Consider the following 14,730-nt stretch of genomic DNA (forward strand, 5'->3'; position numbering starts at 1 on the left):
ATGAAAATGTTTGTTCTTTACCCAACTTTCATTTTATCCACATTTGCAGCAATTGCAAAGACACTCATCCCTGGTCAGTCTGCCCCTGGCGCACCAGCCGGGCCCCTTTCAGACAGGAGAAAAGACACGGTTCAAAGACGTCATGAACGATCATCCTTCCCTCTATGGGTCATTTCACACTGCTCTCGGGCTAACCTCTCTCTTCCTCCTTATGTGCCAAAAAAAAAAAAAAAGAGGTCTTCGGGACCTCACGCATCAGCTCATGGTCTTCGGGACCTCACAGCACCCACTACTCTCTAGTGATCACTAACACACTCTCTTCTATCAACTCTTTTATCTTCCATTCATTCAAGTGTAACAATTACATTGTCATGAACATTTATTATCACTGCATTCTGTCTAATTTTCCCTTTGCATATCTCACTAAAATCCTTCGCTGCCAGTAAGGTAAGGATTGAATATTTGGTCGGTTTGTATGTCCTTTCACATATGATGACACTCACGATGGGGTCTAATCGCCAAAGACTCTCACTTCCATCTAGCATGCATGTTCAATAAATATCATTACCTTATAAAAAAAAACGAATCTCTCCTGATAGAATTATGACTCAGGAATTTCATGGACTGCCATGAGTCCAGGTGGCTAGCTGTCTCTGGATATCTTGTTGTGAATGTAACGGTTGCATCTACAAGAAGGACAGACTGAAAATGACTGCACATTGATCTGTTGGTGCAGGCCTATTATTATTCTTGCTGCTGTGTAAATAAAAATAAACACATGAATCGACCCCAAGCTTGAAAAAATAGAGATTTGATATTTTAGGCAATATCGCCCAGCATCACATCTGGTGAAAAGTGCATAACGACTTTTTTTAGGATTTGAAAGTCAAGGTCGACGCCTCCGACTTAACTTGGGACTTGTATCATGCATGATATAGCTATTTTATATCATATATGTTATACAGGTTGGGCAAAACATAAGGAAGGACTACAGCTGGTTGAGATTTAAACCAACACTTACAGAGTGTGAATTATTAGAAGCTTCACAAATAAAGTTTCGTTTCTCATTTGATGACCATTTTGAGCATTTTTGGATATTTCTTGGCAACTGTTTGCTTTGACTTTGATCGCACACTTATTTATGAAGCTTTGACAGCCTTCATCTACTTGCTAGCTTACCTCGTATTTGTGTCTTCCTGTGGACAAATTCATCAGGCAGCTTTTCAGCACCTGAAGGTCGGGAGGTTATCCAGAGGTAAGCAGAAGGAAACAGGTTTCCTCTGATGAGGTTTGTCAGTAGCACATCCACTGAGGCTTCCTCTCTGATGTCCGTCAAGGTGTCTTTGTTGTCAAAGTCAAGAGGAAGTTCACAGGCGTCCAATCCATCCAGAACAAACAGAACTTTGAAATGTTCATAGTTAGAGATTACAGATTCTTTGGTTTCCTCAAAGAAATCATTTAGAAGTCCAAACAAACTGACTCTTTTCTCTTTTATCGAATTTAGCTTTGAGAAACTGAGAGGAAATATAACCTCTAGATCATCATTGGCTTTGCCAAACATTGACATTGTTGACTCAATCAACCAAGTGGAAAATGAAGACTTATTGTCATTTTTAGCCCACTCTTGTGTGAATTTCTCTGCATGGAAGGATTTTCCAATACCAGCTTCTCCAGTGGTCAGCACGGTTCTAACTTTTTGATCTTTTTTACATTTGAAGATTTCAGATATTGATTTCACCACAGTCCGTCCATTTTTCTCTTCATCATTGACTTTTCCTCTTCTGTCTTCTTCTATGATGTGTTCTATGTTTTCCTGGTCAGGATGATTTATGTCTTTCACTTGAGTCTTTTCTTGATAACTTTTCTTCAGGTTTGATACCAGCTGTTGCCGCCGCTTCAAGGTCTCTGAATAAACAAAACAAAGTTAAGCACATTATTGACGATTAAGGATAAATGCAGCATGAATCAATTACCTTTAACAATGATTAGTCAATGAATCTAATAGCCAATAGACAAAAAAATCATTCCCAACTATTCTGATAACTGATTAATCATTTCAAGTCATTTTTAAGAAAAAATATTTGAATTCTCTTGTTTCATGTGAATATTTTGTGTTTTTTTTTATCCTCTATGACAGTAAACTGAATATATTTTGGTTTTGGACTGTTGGTCAGGACAAAACAAAACATTTGAGTTTGCACATTGGTCTTTGGAAAATAGTGATCAACATTTTTCACCATTTTCTGAAATTTTATATTCCAAACAACAAATCAATTAATCGAGAATATTCAGCAAAAGATTATCAATAATCCAAATAATCGTTTGCAGCCCTACATAAAAGTGATTGTTTTAGTAGGCCAAAATTTGTTCACAGTACAACAAATTAATACCAATTTAAGATTTTAAAGTAATCAATGTTTAAAAAAATATTTCACTTTGGGTTTCTAATGAAATTAATCTCAGTAAAGTTTATAAAATGTTTGAAATAATATTGCAATTTGTCATGTATACAAGCATTTGTAATATTTATTTAATTTCATATTTTCCAGTCTGACCAAAATAATGACATGATACAGATCACAAAATGTGAGTGATCAAAAAGAGAACGAGCCATATAAATAATAAAATATGTTACTGTCACAGTTTCATACCTTGACATTCTGTCACTTTGTGAATATATTTCATAGGAATCTTGTCGACTCCTGAAGGTTGAGAGATGATCCAGAGACGAGCAGAGGGAAGCAAATTCCCCTTGATGAGGTTTGTTAGCAGCACATCCATCAAGGCTCGTTCTTTCATATCAAACAGGTCCTTGTTCTTTTTAAAGTCAAGAGGAAGTTTACATTCTTCCAAGCCATCAAGGACAAAGACTATTTCACATTTATCATAGGAGCAAACTACTGGTTGTTTGATGCTGGTGAAGAAATGGAGTAAACTCTCCATGCTTTGAACTTCATCTCTCAGCTCGCTGAAATTGAGTGGGACAATCAAGTCTATGTTTTTGTTGGATTTCCCGTTTGCCCAGTCAACCATGAACAGCCTTGTTTGAAATGTTTTACCAACACCAGCCTCTCCCTTCATTAGCACTGTTCGAACTTTGTTTTTCTTTGAATCATGAAATATATCATTGTATGTTTGTACTAATTTGTATTTACGTTCCCTCTTTTTCACTGTCTCATAGAGTTCTGTATCAGTCTCATGTTGACTCAGTTCCTCTTTATAATCTTCAAGGATTCTCTTCTTTTGGTCTGCTGTGAATTTGTGTTTTTCATCTTCCTCTGAGAAAATACAACAGATATGATCAAGACCACTCAAAGAAAGCAGTACACATTAATTTCAATAAATTCATATTCAACAATATGATGGCAGCTATAGTGTCATATCATTGTCATATTGGATTATACCTTCAATTAAAGCCCAGAGAGGAAATTAGCAATAGGAATTTGAAATGTATCTATGAAAATACAATATTTTACTTTTGAAATTTTAATTCTTCTGTCAAACATACTGACTTTAAGCCTGACTGAATCTGCGTGTTGTTCCTTGTTTGAATACCTAAATCTTTGCTGAAGTTGAGTGGGTCATCCTCAGACTGGTCAGTTTTCATGGAATCGCTGCTGACTTGTGTCTGTGACACGGTCGGGCTGCAACACAGAAAAAACTATTATTTTAGAATGTTTCTGTCAATACAAAAAATATTTTAGTGTTAAAGGATGTGGCTGACAATTTTCTATATTTTTCTTATTGTCAACAAATCTCGTGTGCGGAGCCAAACATAGTGATAAGATAGTAACCTGCCAATGTGCATGCGCAATGTGGTTCTGTTTACGGAGCTTCACTAGCTTGTTGTACTACATAACACAACCTCTTGACTTTGTACTGAAGTTCTTTGATAAATTTATCATGTAGTCAAAGTCAAGAGGTTTTTTTATGTAGCTAGCGAAGCTCTGTAAACAAAATTGTGTTCCTGTGCATGTGTGGTGTCCGTCATACCAGGATCCTCTCTCCTGAGGTGTAGAGAGCTGGGGCCTGTTTCAAAAAGCGAGTTTAGTGAAAACTAGACTTTGTTCACCCTGAGATGAGGGAAACTCTGGGGTTTCAGTTGCAGAAAGAGAGCTAACTTAAACTTGGGGTCAGTTACCGCAGTAACTGACTCTGTGAAGCTAACCTGTTCGCTGGTAGGTTTTCTTCAACAAACCCTAAGTTTCTCTCTGTCTCCTCCCTCTTACAGAGCCAGACACGCCGTTTCATTTCCTCATTCAGTCCATATCAAAGCGCATTCATTAGCGGCGGTTCACTATCTGTCAGAATCTAAATCCTGGTTGGATATTAGTTTAATTACTCAGGACTTTCTAAAGTTACCGCTTTTATGTGTATCAGTCATTTCTTTGAACAGCGTTTTTTCTCAGTGTGAATTCACCTTCATCTCAGAGTAAAACTTCAGCATGTCCTTCTGTTATGACACTGTGACTCTGTCAGTTTGTTAAAGCAGCTCCTGACCTGAAATCTTTGAAATTGTGTTTTAACAGCATTTCAGTGACAATGTTTAAATTTGCTACATTTGTTGAAGCAGCTGAAATAAAGTCACTGAATGTTGTTGAGCTGAGATACAAATAGATGTCTAACAATTTAAAATATTCTGTATTTTAACCTTGACGCCTTTTCAAGTACAAATCAGCAAACACATTATTACTGATCAGACTGTGAGCTTACAGTCATGTCTCTATGTCTTTGATCTATATATGTTTTAAATCTTTAACTATATTTTTCATCTTCAGTTGCTGCCTTCTGTGTTTTGTCCATCAGATTAAAGCTGAACTAATATTTTTAAAATGTAATGTAGCTGCAGCCTGATACAGCCAGATTCCACTTTATCATTTGTTTTAATGTTTTTAACATTACTGTTGAACTTCAAGATGGAATTTATATTATTTCTCTTTCTATGTCAAAGTCATTCTCTTCAGTTTGTTTTCTCTCTGCCTCCAAATCTCTCTGTATCAAAGCCCCAACAAAGTAAGTTATCTTACCCCGACAAGCTGAGAGGTTCATCATTGGATCTGTCACTTTTCATGGAAACATTACTGTTTGCAGTTCTCTCTTCGCCTGTTCTGCTGCCAGAGAAAAGAAGGAACTTGTCACTGGCAAAAGTCAGAACCTGCTGCTTCAAAAATGCTCACAATGCGTTTGAAACAGCTGTACTGTATTTTGAAACAGTCAATAGAATTCAGTAACTCTATATTCATGTAGGGTAATAAATATACAAAGGTCAATTAGATGGTATTCTGCATGAGAAATAAAGAAAAAAAGGTCATATTATAGTGATATTTGACCCGGACAGACGTGAACACTATACGCGGTTTCCACTGTATTTATATCCTTCTTCAGTTTCTTTATCTCCAAATGCAACTTAATTTTAACTTTCATTGACACTTGTTAATGGACATTTTGTGAAAGAGAAAATGTGTCAAAGATTATGATAATGTTGGTTCTCTTAAGTTGCCAACACTGTAATTTTAATTATACATCTGATATTATCTAGCCAGTGATAATATAACCACACTGATCTGAAGGGCAATACTATTGAATGCTCATTTATTAACAAATAAAGATAAAATCATGAGCAGGGATAAGCCCTGCTCTTCACTTTCCCCACCCAGACTGATCAAGCCGAATGCAGGGATTGAACCATCAACCTTCAGGTGATAAGTTCATTCCTCTAACCTTTAGGCCATCACTACCTACCTACAGGTGTGCATTTAATCTGCCATCAATTTTGTGCCAAGTCATCGCCTTCACCTTGTTAATTGTAGCAGTATTGGCCTTTTTGGTGAAAACCGCTTTATATTCTTCATATAGTTTCATTAGCAGGTTTGCTGAGAAGAATACCGCTCTAGTTTTCTCTTCTTTTTGCGACATAGTATCGTCTTTTCTACAATCGACTGTTCTGGGCTGCTTATGTACTCTGTGCACGCGCACACTTCAAGCTTATTCCAGCCTGGCTAGACTTAGCGCTGACTAGAGGCAGCTAAACTGCATTAGTGGAACGACTTGAGCCTCAAGTGAAAGTTGACGTTAATTCTAGCCAGGCTTTTTCAAGTAAGCACAGCTCTCTTTAGCTGCGTTGATGGAACTGCAGACATCAGACATTTTAACCAGTTTTAAGTCTGTTTTAAGTCTGAATTTTATGACACACTTTTTGGATCACTGTCGCTTTATGTACGTGTTTTAACCCAGTATAAAGGTTTTAATCATCGGATGCCTCGACTTTTAACTACACGACCCAGCTGCCAACTCCAGACCGGTGCACCCTTTTCCCCACCGGTGGCTAGCAGTGTTCACACGGAGTGCCATTCCTCTGCGAGGTCAGATCAACGACCATCGGCTCAGGGAACGTCCTCCTCTGCCCGTCGCAAGATAAAGATGCTGAAAGAGGCAGTAGCGAGGCGCTCTGGTGGTCCTCCCTGCCCCAGGCCGGTGGAGAGGTCCTGTTTCAGTATTGATGTCGCTGCCTTGCCACAACGCTCGCCCACCCGGACACCCCATCCTCAGTCGGCGACTGCAACACAAGGTGTGGAAACAGACCCTGCACTCTCCAGCCGCACAAGCCCACGGTTGCCACCTCCTCGCCCTCTCTTCTCTCCAACCACATTAATAGTTGGGGACTCCATAATCAGAAACATCAGGTTCTTCAACGCAGCCGCACACTGCTTTCCCGGAGCCACGGTCCCTGACATCCTGGATAGGCTCCCGGGGCTGCTACACTCATTCCCATCCTCAACCAAACGAGTCATAGTCCGTGTGGGGACAAATGACACTGCTCGTCAGCAGTCTGAGCTGACCAAAAAGGATTTTAACGACCTTTTCAAGTTCCTAAGTAGCTGTGGAATAACTGTCTTTATCTCTGGTCCAATTGCTACACTTGCCCGTGGATCAGGGCGCTTCAGCAGTCTCCTCAGTCTACACACCTGGCTCCAGTCCGCCTGTACAGCTCACAACATTGGCTTTATTGACAACTTCAACCTGTTCTGGAATCGTTTCCCCCTCTTCAAATCAGATGGAGTCCACCCAAACAGGCTGGGTAGCAGAATGCTAGCGGCTAATTAACAGCACGCTGTACAGTCCTCTACACATGACTGACTGTTTACATGCCACACCCCCTTACCAGAACATCCACCTCTGTCTCCTCAGAGTACTGATTCCCCTGCCAGCTCCCCCCATGGGCTTTCTTTGTCATCACCACACTCACCGGTCGTCTTTCCTACACAGACCATCATTACAGACAGAGCCCATCGTCCACACTATACTATGCATGCACTGGGAACCTCCGCCGGCTGCCCCATGCCTCTCCCTGCTCTGATGCCGCTCTGCCCTTTCCAGTCAAGATGGCCTTAATCAATGCACAATCTATAAGTAATAAGTCATTTATCCTGAACGACTTATTTCGTAACGAAAAGTTGGACTTTATGTTCTTGACTGAAACATGGCAGCAGAATATGGATTATTCCATTGATCAAGCTTTGTCCTGCAGACTGCTCTTTTATCGGTACAGCGAGGCTGACGGGCCGCGGTGGTGGTCTTGCAGTTGTTTTTAAAGACAAGTTTACATGCCAGATGGTAAGCACCGAACCCTATTGTTCTTTTGAATTGCAAATATCCAGAGTTGGTCGGCTAAATCCTATTTATTGTATTTTAAATTACCGACGGCCAGGCCCAATTGGCTCCTTTTTATCAGATTTTACAGATTTTTTATCATCTATTATAAAGCTGGACAAGGTCCTAATGGTTGGGGATTTTAATCTTCATATTAATAACACTACATGTAATGCTGCCTCTGAATTTCTTAATCTCACTGAGTCCTTTGATTTTATGCAACATGTATCTGGCTCAACACACACTGGTGGGCACACTGTGGACCTTGTTTTTACCCATGGTATGGATGTTAAATCTGTGGGCTCTAAGGACTTTTATGTCAGTGACCATAAATGTATTGTATTTGACATTTGCTCCACATTGGACTCTGACCCCTCTTGCAATATGAGACACACCCGTATCATTAATGAGGCTGTGGCTGTCAATTTTTGCACAGTGTTTGACAGAAACATTGCTTTAACGGATGGAGACGTGGACACCTTAGTCAAATCATTTAACACTCACTGCTCCTCAGTATTGGATGAAGTGGCTCCTCTAAAACTCAGAAAGATCTCAAAAAACCCACCCCCATGGATAAACGAAACCATCCGGACATTCAGGCACAAATGCTGAAAGACTGAGCGCCTGTGGAAAGCTACAAAGCTGGAAGTTCACAGACTGTATCTCAAAGATCTCAAGGGTACCCTAAATAACATGGTGAAGGCCGAGAGATCCTCTTATTTTGCTAATCGCATCTCTTTCAACAAGAAAAACCCTAAAGTCCTGTTTGATACTGTAAATCATATTGTCTCTCCCAGCATCCCTGAACTTCCAATCCTATCAAACAGTGACTGCAATAACTTTCTCCAATATTTTATAGACAAGGTTGCCAACATGAGGGCAAACATCTCACCCATGCCCAGTCTGCTTACTAGTGGCTCCTCAAATCCAGCCATCTTGGACTCCTTTTGTCCAGTGTCCATGGAGGATATAGCAGCCCTGGTAGAACAAATTAAACCCTCCTCGTGCCCAGTAGATGTCCTACCAACCACTATGTTTTTAAAGGTCTTTAACTGTATCGGACCCTGCATAGCCAATATTATAAACAGCTCTCTCCTATCAGGGTGTGTCCCAGTTACTTTAAGCAGGCTATTGTTCAGCCTCTTTTAAAGAAAGCTCCCTTTCTTTTCCAAAATTTTAGAAAAGACCGTGGGGAAACAACTGGTTCAAAGACTAGAATTGCACAGGGTGTTTGATACATTTCAATCTGGTTTCCGTAAACTGTGCTCCACTGAAACAGCTCTCCTGAAGGTCTCAAATGACATTTTAATGGCTGCAGATGCCAGAGACTGTTCTGTTCTAGTACTATTGGACCTTAGCGCAGCGTTCGATACTGTGGACCATCACATTCTGATCCACAGGCTAAATCACCTGGTGGGCATCTCTGGGACTGCATTGGAGTGGTTCTCTTCATATCTCACAGATAGATCTTTGTCACTCTCTGTAGGTGAATTTGAGTCGGACACTGCAGCTTTGTCATGTGGTGTCCCCCAGGGATCAGTCTTGGGACCCATTCTATTCTCCATATACATGCTGCCACTAGGTCAAATCATCAGCAGTTTCAAGAACATCTCTTACCATATGTACGCTGATGACATCCAGTTGTACTTTTCATTTAAACCTAATGAGCTTCACAAACTCTCTGTACTTAACAACTGTTTGAACGCAATTAGGAATTGGTGGCAAATAATTTTTCTGCAGTTAAATGCAGACAAAACTGAAGTCCTGATCTTTGGCCCTGACAGTCTTCAGTCAGCAATCAGGCAGAACCTTGGTGCCTTGCCTTCATCTTCCCAGTCTTGCCTGTGCAATCATGGTGTAATTTTCAACCAATCCATGAGTTTTGAAGCGCATGTTGAGACGCTAACTAAATCATATTTCTTTCACCTGAGAAACATAGCCAAACTCCGGTCTGTGGTATCAAGAAATGAAATGGAGATGTTAATACATGCTTTTATCTCATCACGTTTGGACTACTGTAACTCTCTTTTTACCTGTCTTAATAAATAAAAGATGGAAGATACAAAGCTTACAAACTGTCCAAAACGCTGCTGCTAGGCTTTTAACACAATCCAACATATGGTCACATACAACTCCTATTTTAATCTCTTTGCACTGGCTTCCAGTAAATTTTAGAATTCATTTTGGTGCTCACTTATAGAGCCCTACATGGCCAGGCTCCACAGTACATTAGTGATCTTCTGCACCCCTACACCACTAGTCGAGCTCTTAGATCCTCCACCCAGGGCTTTCTAAGTATACCTCATACACATTTAAGACCCGGGGGGATCATGCCTTCCAGTCAGCAGCCCCTAAGCTTTGGAACACTCTCCCAACAAGCTTAAGGTCCTTGGATAATGTAGACTCCTTTAAGTCACATAACATTGTTTATGCAAAACATTTATCGGATTTTTGTTTTCTGAACCAAAGGCACCCAAAATAGTTCTTCCCACAATAATTTTATCCACTTTCTTGACAAAAGCTATATAGGAAGTATTGTACCATTGTCATGTCTGGTAAGATATATGAAGCTACAACCAGGAGCTTGTTAGCTTAGTTTAGTACAAAGAGTCAAGATGTGGAAACCGCTCTGTACAAAGGTAACAAAATCAGCCTCTCAGCACCTCTAAAGCTCACTAATTAAATTGTTATATCTTATTTGTTTAATCCATACAAAAACTGAACATCCTGCTGTTTAGGTGCAGATAACCCCCTAACTTCACAGGTGGTTTTTGAAAATAATGACTTGGTTGTTTTAACGTTTTTAACATTATTGTTGAACTTCAAGATGGAATTTACATTATTTCTCTTTCTATGTCAAAGTCATCCTCTTCAGTTTGTTTTCTCTCTGCCACCAAATCTCTCTGTATCAAAGCCCCAACAAAGTAAGTTATCTTACCCCGACAAGCTGAGAGGTTCATCATTGGATCTGTCACTTTTCATGGAGACATTGCTGTTTGCAGGAGAGACTGGTCTTTCTTGCTCATGCGACCTTTAACATAGGTTTAAAAAATGTTTTTTACAATTCCAAACTTTAACAATTTTAAAATCTTTAACATTTGTTTTAGCTTCACAGTGAAATTATTTCTCTGTATATGTCAAAGTTATTCAGTTCACTTCATTTTCTCTGTCTCCAGATCTCTCTGTATCAAACATCCAACATTAGGAAATTATGTTACCCCGATACTCCTTTACTGAAGCTGAGAGGGTCATCCCTGGATCTGTCACTTTTCATGGAGACATTGCTGTTTGCAGGAGAGACTGGTCTTTCTTGCTCATGCGACCTTTAACATAGGTTTAAATGTTGTTTTTTACAATTCCAAACTTTAACAATTTTAAAATCTTTAACATTTGTTTTAGCTTCACAGTGAAATTATTTCTCTGTATATGTCAAAGTTATTCTGTTCAGTTCATTTTCTCTGTCTCCAGATCTCTCTGTATCAAACAGCCAACATTAGCAAATTAAACATCCAGTGCACCCAGTGAAACATGCTGGAGAGACTGATCTTTCTGTATCAAACTATCTTTAACACAGATGTTAAAATGCTTTAGATGCTCAGTCATACCAGCTTTTAAAGAACAAAATGTCACAACAAAATCAGTTCATTTCAGTGAAATCACTGTGATCAGCATATCCACTCACACAGGTGAAGAGCAAAAAGTTTAACATTACAATGTTACTTACTTAACAATAGTAAATACTACATTATTTACCATGTACTTCATACAACTTCACTTTCACATCCTAGTGAGGTGAGACAGAGCAAATTTAAAAGTTTCACTCACTTGTCAGTTGATGTGTGACTGCCTTGTTCCTCAGACATATTGGTTTTACAAGCAGTGAGGCTGAATACAACGGTGGTTGTATGTTGTTCCTTTCTAAGAGAATTACATTATTAGCAGCTCCTTGTCTTTTTCACAAAGTTGTAGTCCTCTTGTCGTTCTTTGTGTTGTTAGGCTTCTCTTCATCACAATGGCTGCCCATCATCTTCTCTAGGGCACAAAGCAGGTTTAAGGCAGTCTCTCATACCTTAATCAGTGTTAAATTCCACTTGACACCAACACTGGACAAAAAGGACGCTCACTGTGTCACCAGCCACTGTAGAATTTCCCTGAAAAAAAAAATCACTCAGCTCCTCTGATTCCTTCAAGAAAAATGTGATCAAAGTCTAGTAGGATCTCATGACTTCTTAGAAGGTTAATGGGGAGGGTGAAGTCAGTGCTTAATGGTTAATAATATCAGTATGACTGTAATATATGGGCCTTACAGTTTTTCTTGATTGCTAAGACACATTACTTGAAATTATGCTCCATTTCCCAAAACTCTAAACACAAATGCATAACGTCACACTCACACCTCCATGTCAAAACCAAACTCTGCATTCAAAACCATGTAATCTTACATCTAAACCAAACTTTGCCTTCACATGATGAACACAATATAAAGACACAACATATACATTTTCAAAATGTTTAATTCCTCAATTTACTGTAGTAAAATAAACTGAAATTGAGTGAAAAAGTAAATGTACTGTAAAAATATGCAACTAATAAAGAATGTAGAATGCAGTAAAATAATTTCCATGTATTTACCAACATAAAAAAACTGTTTGTAAATCAGAATAAATAAGACAGAAATCACATTTATTCTGCCTCAGGTCTTTGTGGATCCAATGATCCAAGACAAGTGAACTGACCCATGGCCTGTTATCTATCCTGAGGTTCTGACTGATGTATGAACACTTTTGACTGGAGAATTGCATGTTAATGGGATTCCAGCTGTGATTACTTGAGTTATTGATATTGAATCCCAGTGCTTTCTAAATGAGTACGAGAGAAAACAGGGGAATGGTTTATAGTTTTGGGAAATGGATCTGTTTTTTGGTAGGTGGCGTCATGGTTTGGAGTGTTTAGTTAATAGGTCCAGTTATAATGTGAAAGTGATAAAGGAAAACTGTAATAACATCAGTATGACTGTAATATATGGACCTTGACTTTGATGTGCCTTAATACACGTCAACTATATTATGATTAAGGATTGATTCCCACATCCCCCTGATGATATGCATTGTCCATAAAAATAAATGCCTGTCAGACATCTGAGGCTTGTATAAATCAAATTATTCTAACAGAGAGAAAAAGCAAAGCACATGATACTTATCTTTAAAACAAAGAAAGCTTCTTCCTGAAATTGAATACAATGCAATAAATGCACCTTTGTACCCCCAGAATCACTTTTTAGAGCTCCATTAGACAAAACTAACAAACAAAACTCATCCCCTCTGCCATCTCTCAACTGTTGTGATGAAAAGGGGTCTTGATTACACAAACATTCTCTAAAAACCTCAAGATTTTACATTTTACATTTGTATTTATTTTTTATTGTAACTGTTTTAAATTCATATAATTAGCGTATATTCTATATTTTCTTTTGTATTTACTTGGTATTTTCATATTTATATGTCATGTTCATGTGCTTTGAGTTTTTATCCTGTTATACAATGTGTAGCAGTATGTATAGAGATGTGCAATTTATATGAAATTAGTCTTGTTCTATCTAAAGAGACATGTAGACCAACATGACAGCAACAGGCACGTGCACAGATAGACCTCAAATGGGGGTTTGAGCACCTGCTCGTTTGACCTCCTATGGAGAAAGGGCCCTTTTTCTGTGGTGTTTTTTTTAAATAAATAAATAAATTCCTGTTATTCCTGCAATATCCAGCGTGACACAACAATATACTAAGTACCTCATCTTGTTTTTATGGAAGCGTAATGCATTCACTTTAGAAAAAAACATTTTTACCCTGTTTTCGGAGTTAAGAGATAATTATCTCAGAATTCTGAGAAAAGTTTTCATTAAAAAAAAAGTCTGCCCTGTTTTTCTGAATTAGTGACACCTCAAAAACCCAGGAGAAGCTCCCATTCCTACTTGAAAGCTTGATTTCATGGAAATAAGCATAAATATTTCCTTTCTTTGTATTCACATTCCCAAGCATGAAAGTGCCAGGGTCTCAACGGTCCCTGGTACTGAAAGTGTGAGGAACCTATTGTTTTTGAAGGGATAATTATTATTAATATTCTGGTACGTCATTGCATTTTTGAGGGGCTTAGAATGCTCGGAAACTCACAAAAATTGGCACACGTCAGAACTGGTGAAAATTGCAAAGTTCCATAGTTATTGGGCTTGGGCGTGGTCAGTGGGCTCCATAGCGCCCTCAAACGCAAGGCCATTTTGGAACAAAGTTTTGAAGTGAATTACATTCAGTAGGTTCATTGCTCTCATCATTCTCGACATAAAACATATTTTTTCCAATTCTTTTGCCCAACAGGAAATCAGCCATTATGGATTTCGTACGTCAATTTTAATTTTACAAACACACGTTTGGGACCTTTAGGATGCATGAAAACTAATGAAATTTTGCATATATGTTTGGAATAAATGCTTTAATTAGTATCAAAATTGCATTTGGGCATGGCCTATTGGCTCTATAGAGCCCCCTAATTACTTTTAGCATTTTTGAGGTGCTAGGGGAAAACTCATGAAACTTTGTACATTCATCGAACGTCGCGTAACTTGATATCTGATATGGGTCTGGGTGTGGCAAAATGGCTCAAGGGCGTCCCCTAGAAAATTTCAAAGTCAAAAGCCCCCAACTTTAAATTTGACATAGATGTATGAAATTTGGTCGGCAGATATACTATCCCCAGACTTAAAAAGCCTCTTTGCGCCATACTCTAAGTCCAACATTAAGTCAGCCAATTTTTTTGAAATGACTCATAGATCATTGACAGCTGTTGTATTTTAACAAACTCCTCCTCAAGATTTAACCTGAATGACTTCAAAAGACCTCATCTAAAGACCTTTGTGATACTAAATTGTGAAGCTTTCTAGCGCCACATAGTGGACACAGGAAGTGATAGTTATTTACCCCACATGCAGTGTCCAATATTTATGAAAAAATGTATATCCATGTCAGTTGCCCTCTGGTAAATGAATCACTGCATTAATATTTCACTTATGTAGTATTGCCTACAGGC

General features: G+C 38.7%; 1 protein-coding gene across 2 annotated transcripts in view; it reads right to left on the reverse strand.

The window, feature by feature from the left end:
* The window catches only part of LOC137184227 (uncharacterized), a 65,036-nt gene that overhangs the window by 48,350 nt on the left and 1,956 nt on the right, over window positions 1–14,730 (reverse strand). Inside the window, exons 3-7 of one of the 2 annotated variants that reach the window (XM_067591694.1) lie at window positions 11,476–11,801; window positions 10,869–10,973; window positions 3,556–3,644; window positions 2,652–3,278; window positions 1,180–1,905 (exon numbers count right to left, since the gene is read on the reverse strand). In XM_067591694.1, the coding sequence (XP_067447795.1) occupies window positions 1,180–1,905; window positions 2,652–3,278; window positions 3,556–3,644; window positions 10,869–10,973; window positions 11,476–11,513 (1,585 nt within the window). In that variant the 5' untranslated portion in view covers window positions 11,514–11,801. Of the gene's footprint in view, window positions 1–1,179; window positions 1,906–2,651; window positions 3,279–3,555; window positions 3,645–5,027; window positions 5,099–10,868; window positions 10,974–11,475; window positions 11,802–14,730 lie in introns of those variants that run through there. The other variant, XM_067591695.1, reaches the window with a different exon arrangement.

This window comes from Thunnus thynnus, chromosome 6 (genome assembly GCF_963924715.1).
Source record: "Thunnus thynnus chromosome 6, fThuThy2.1, whole genome shotgun sequence".
NCBI classification, from domain to species: Eukaryota; Metazoa; Chordata; class Actinopteri; order Scombriformes; family Scombridae; genus Thunnus; species Thunnus thynnus.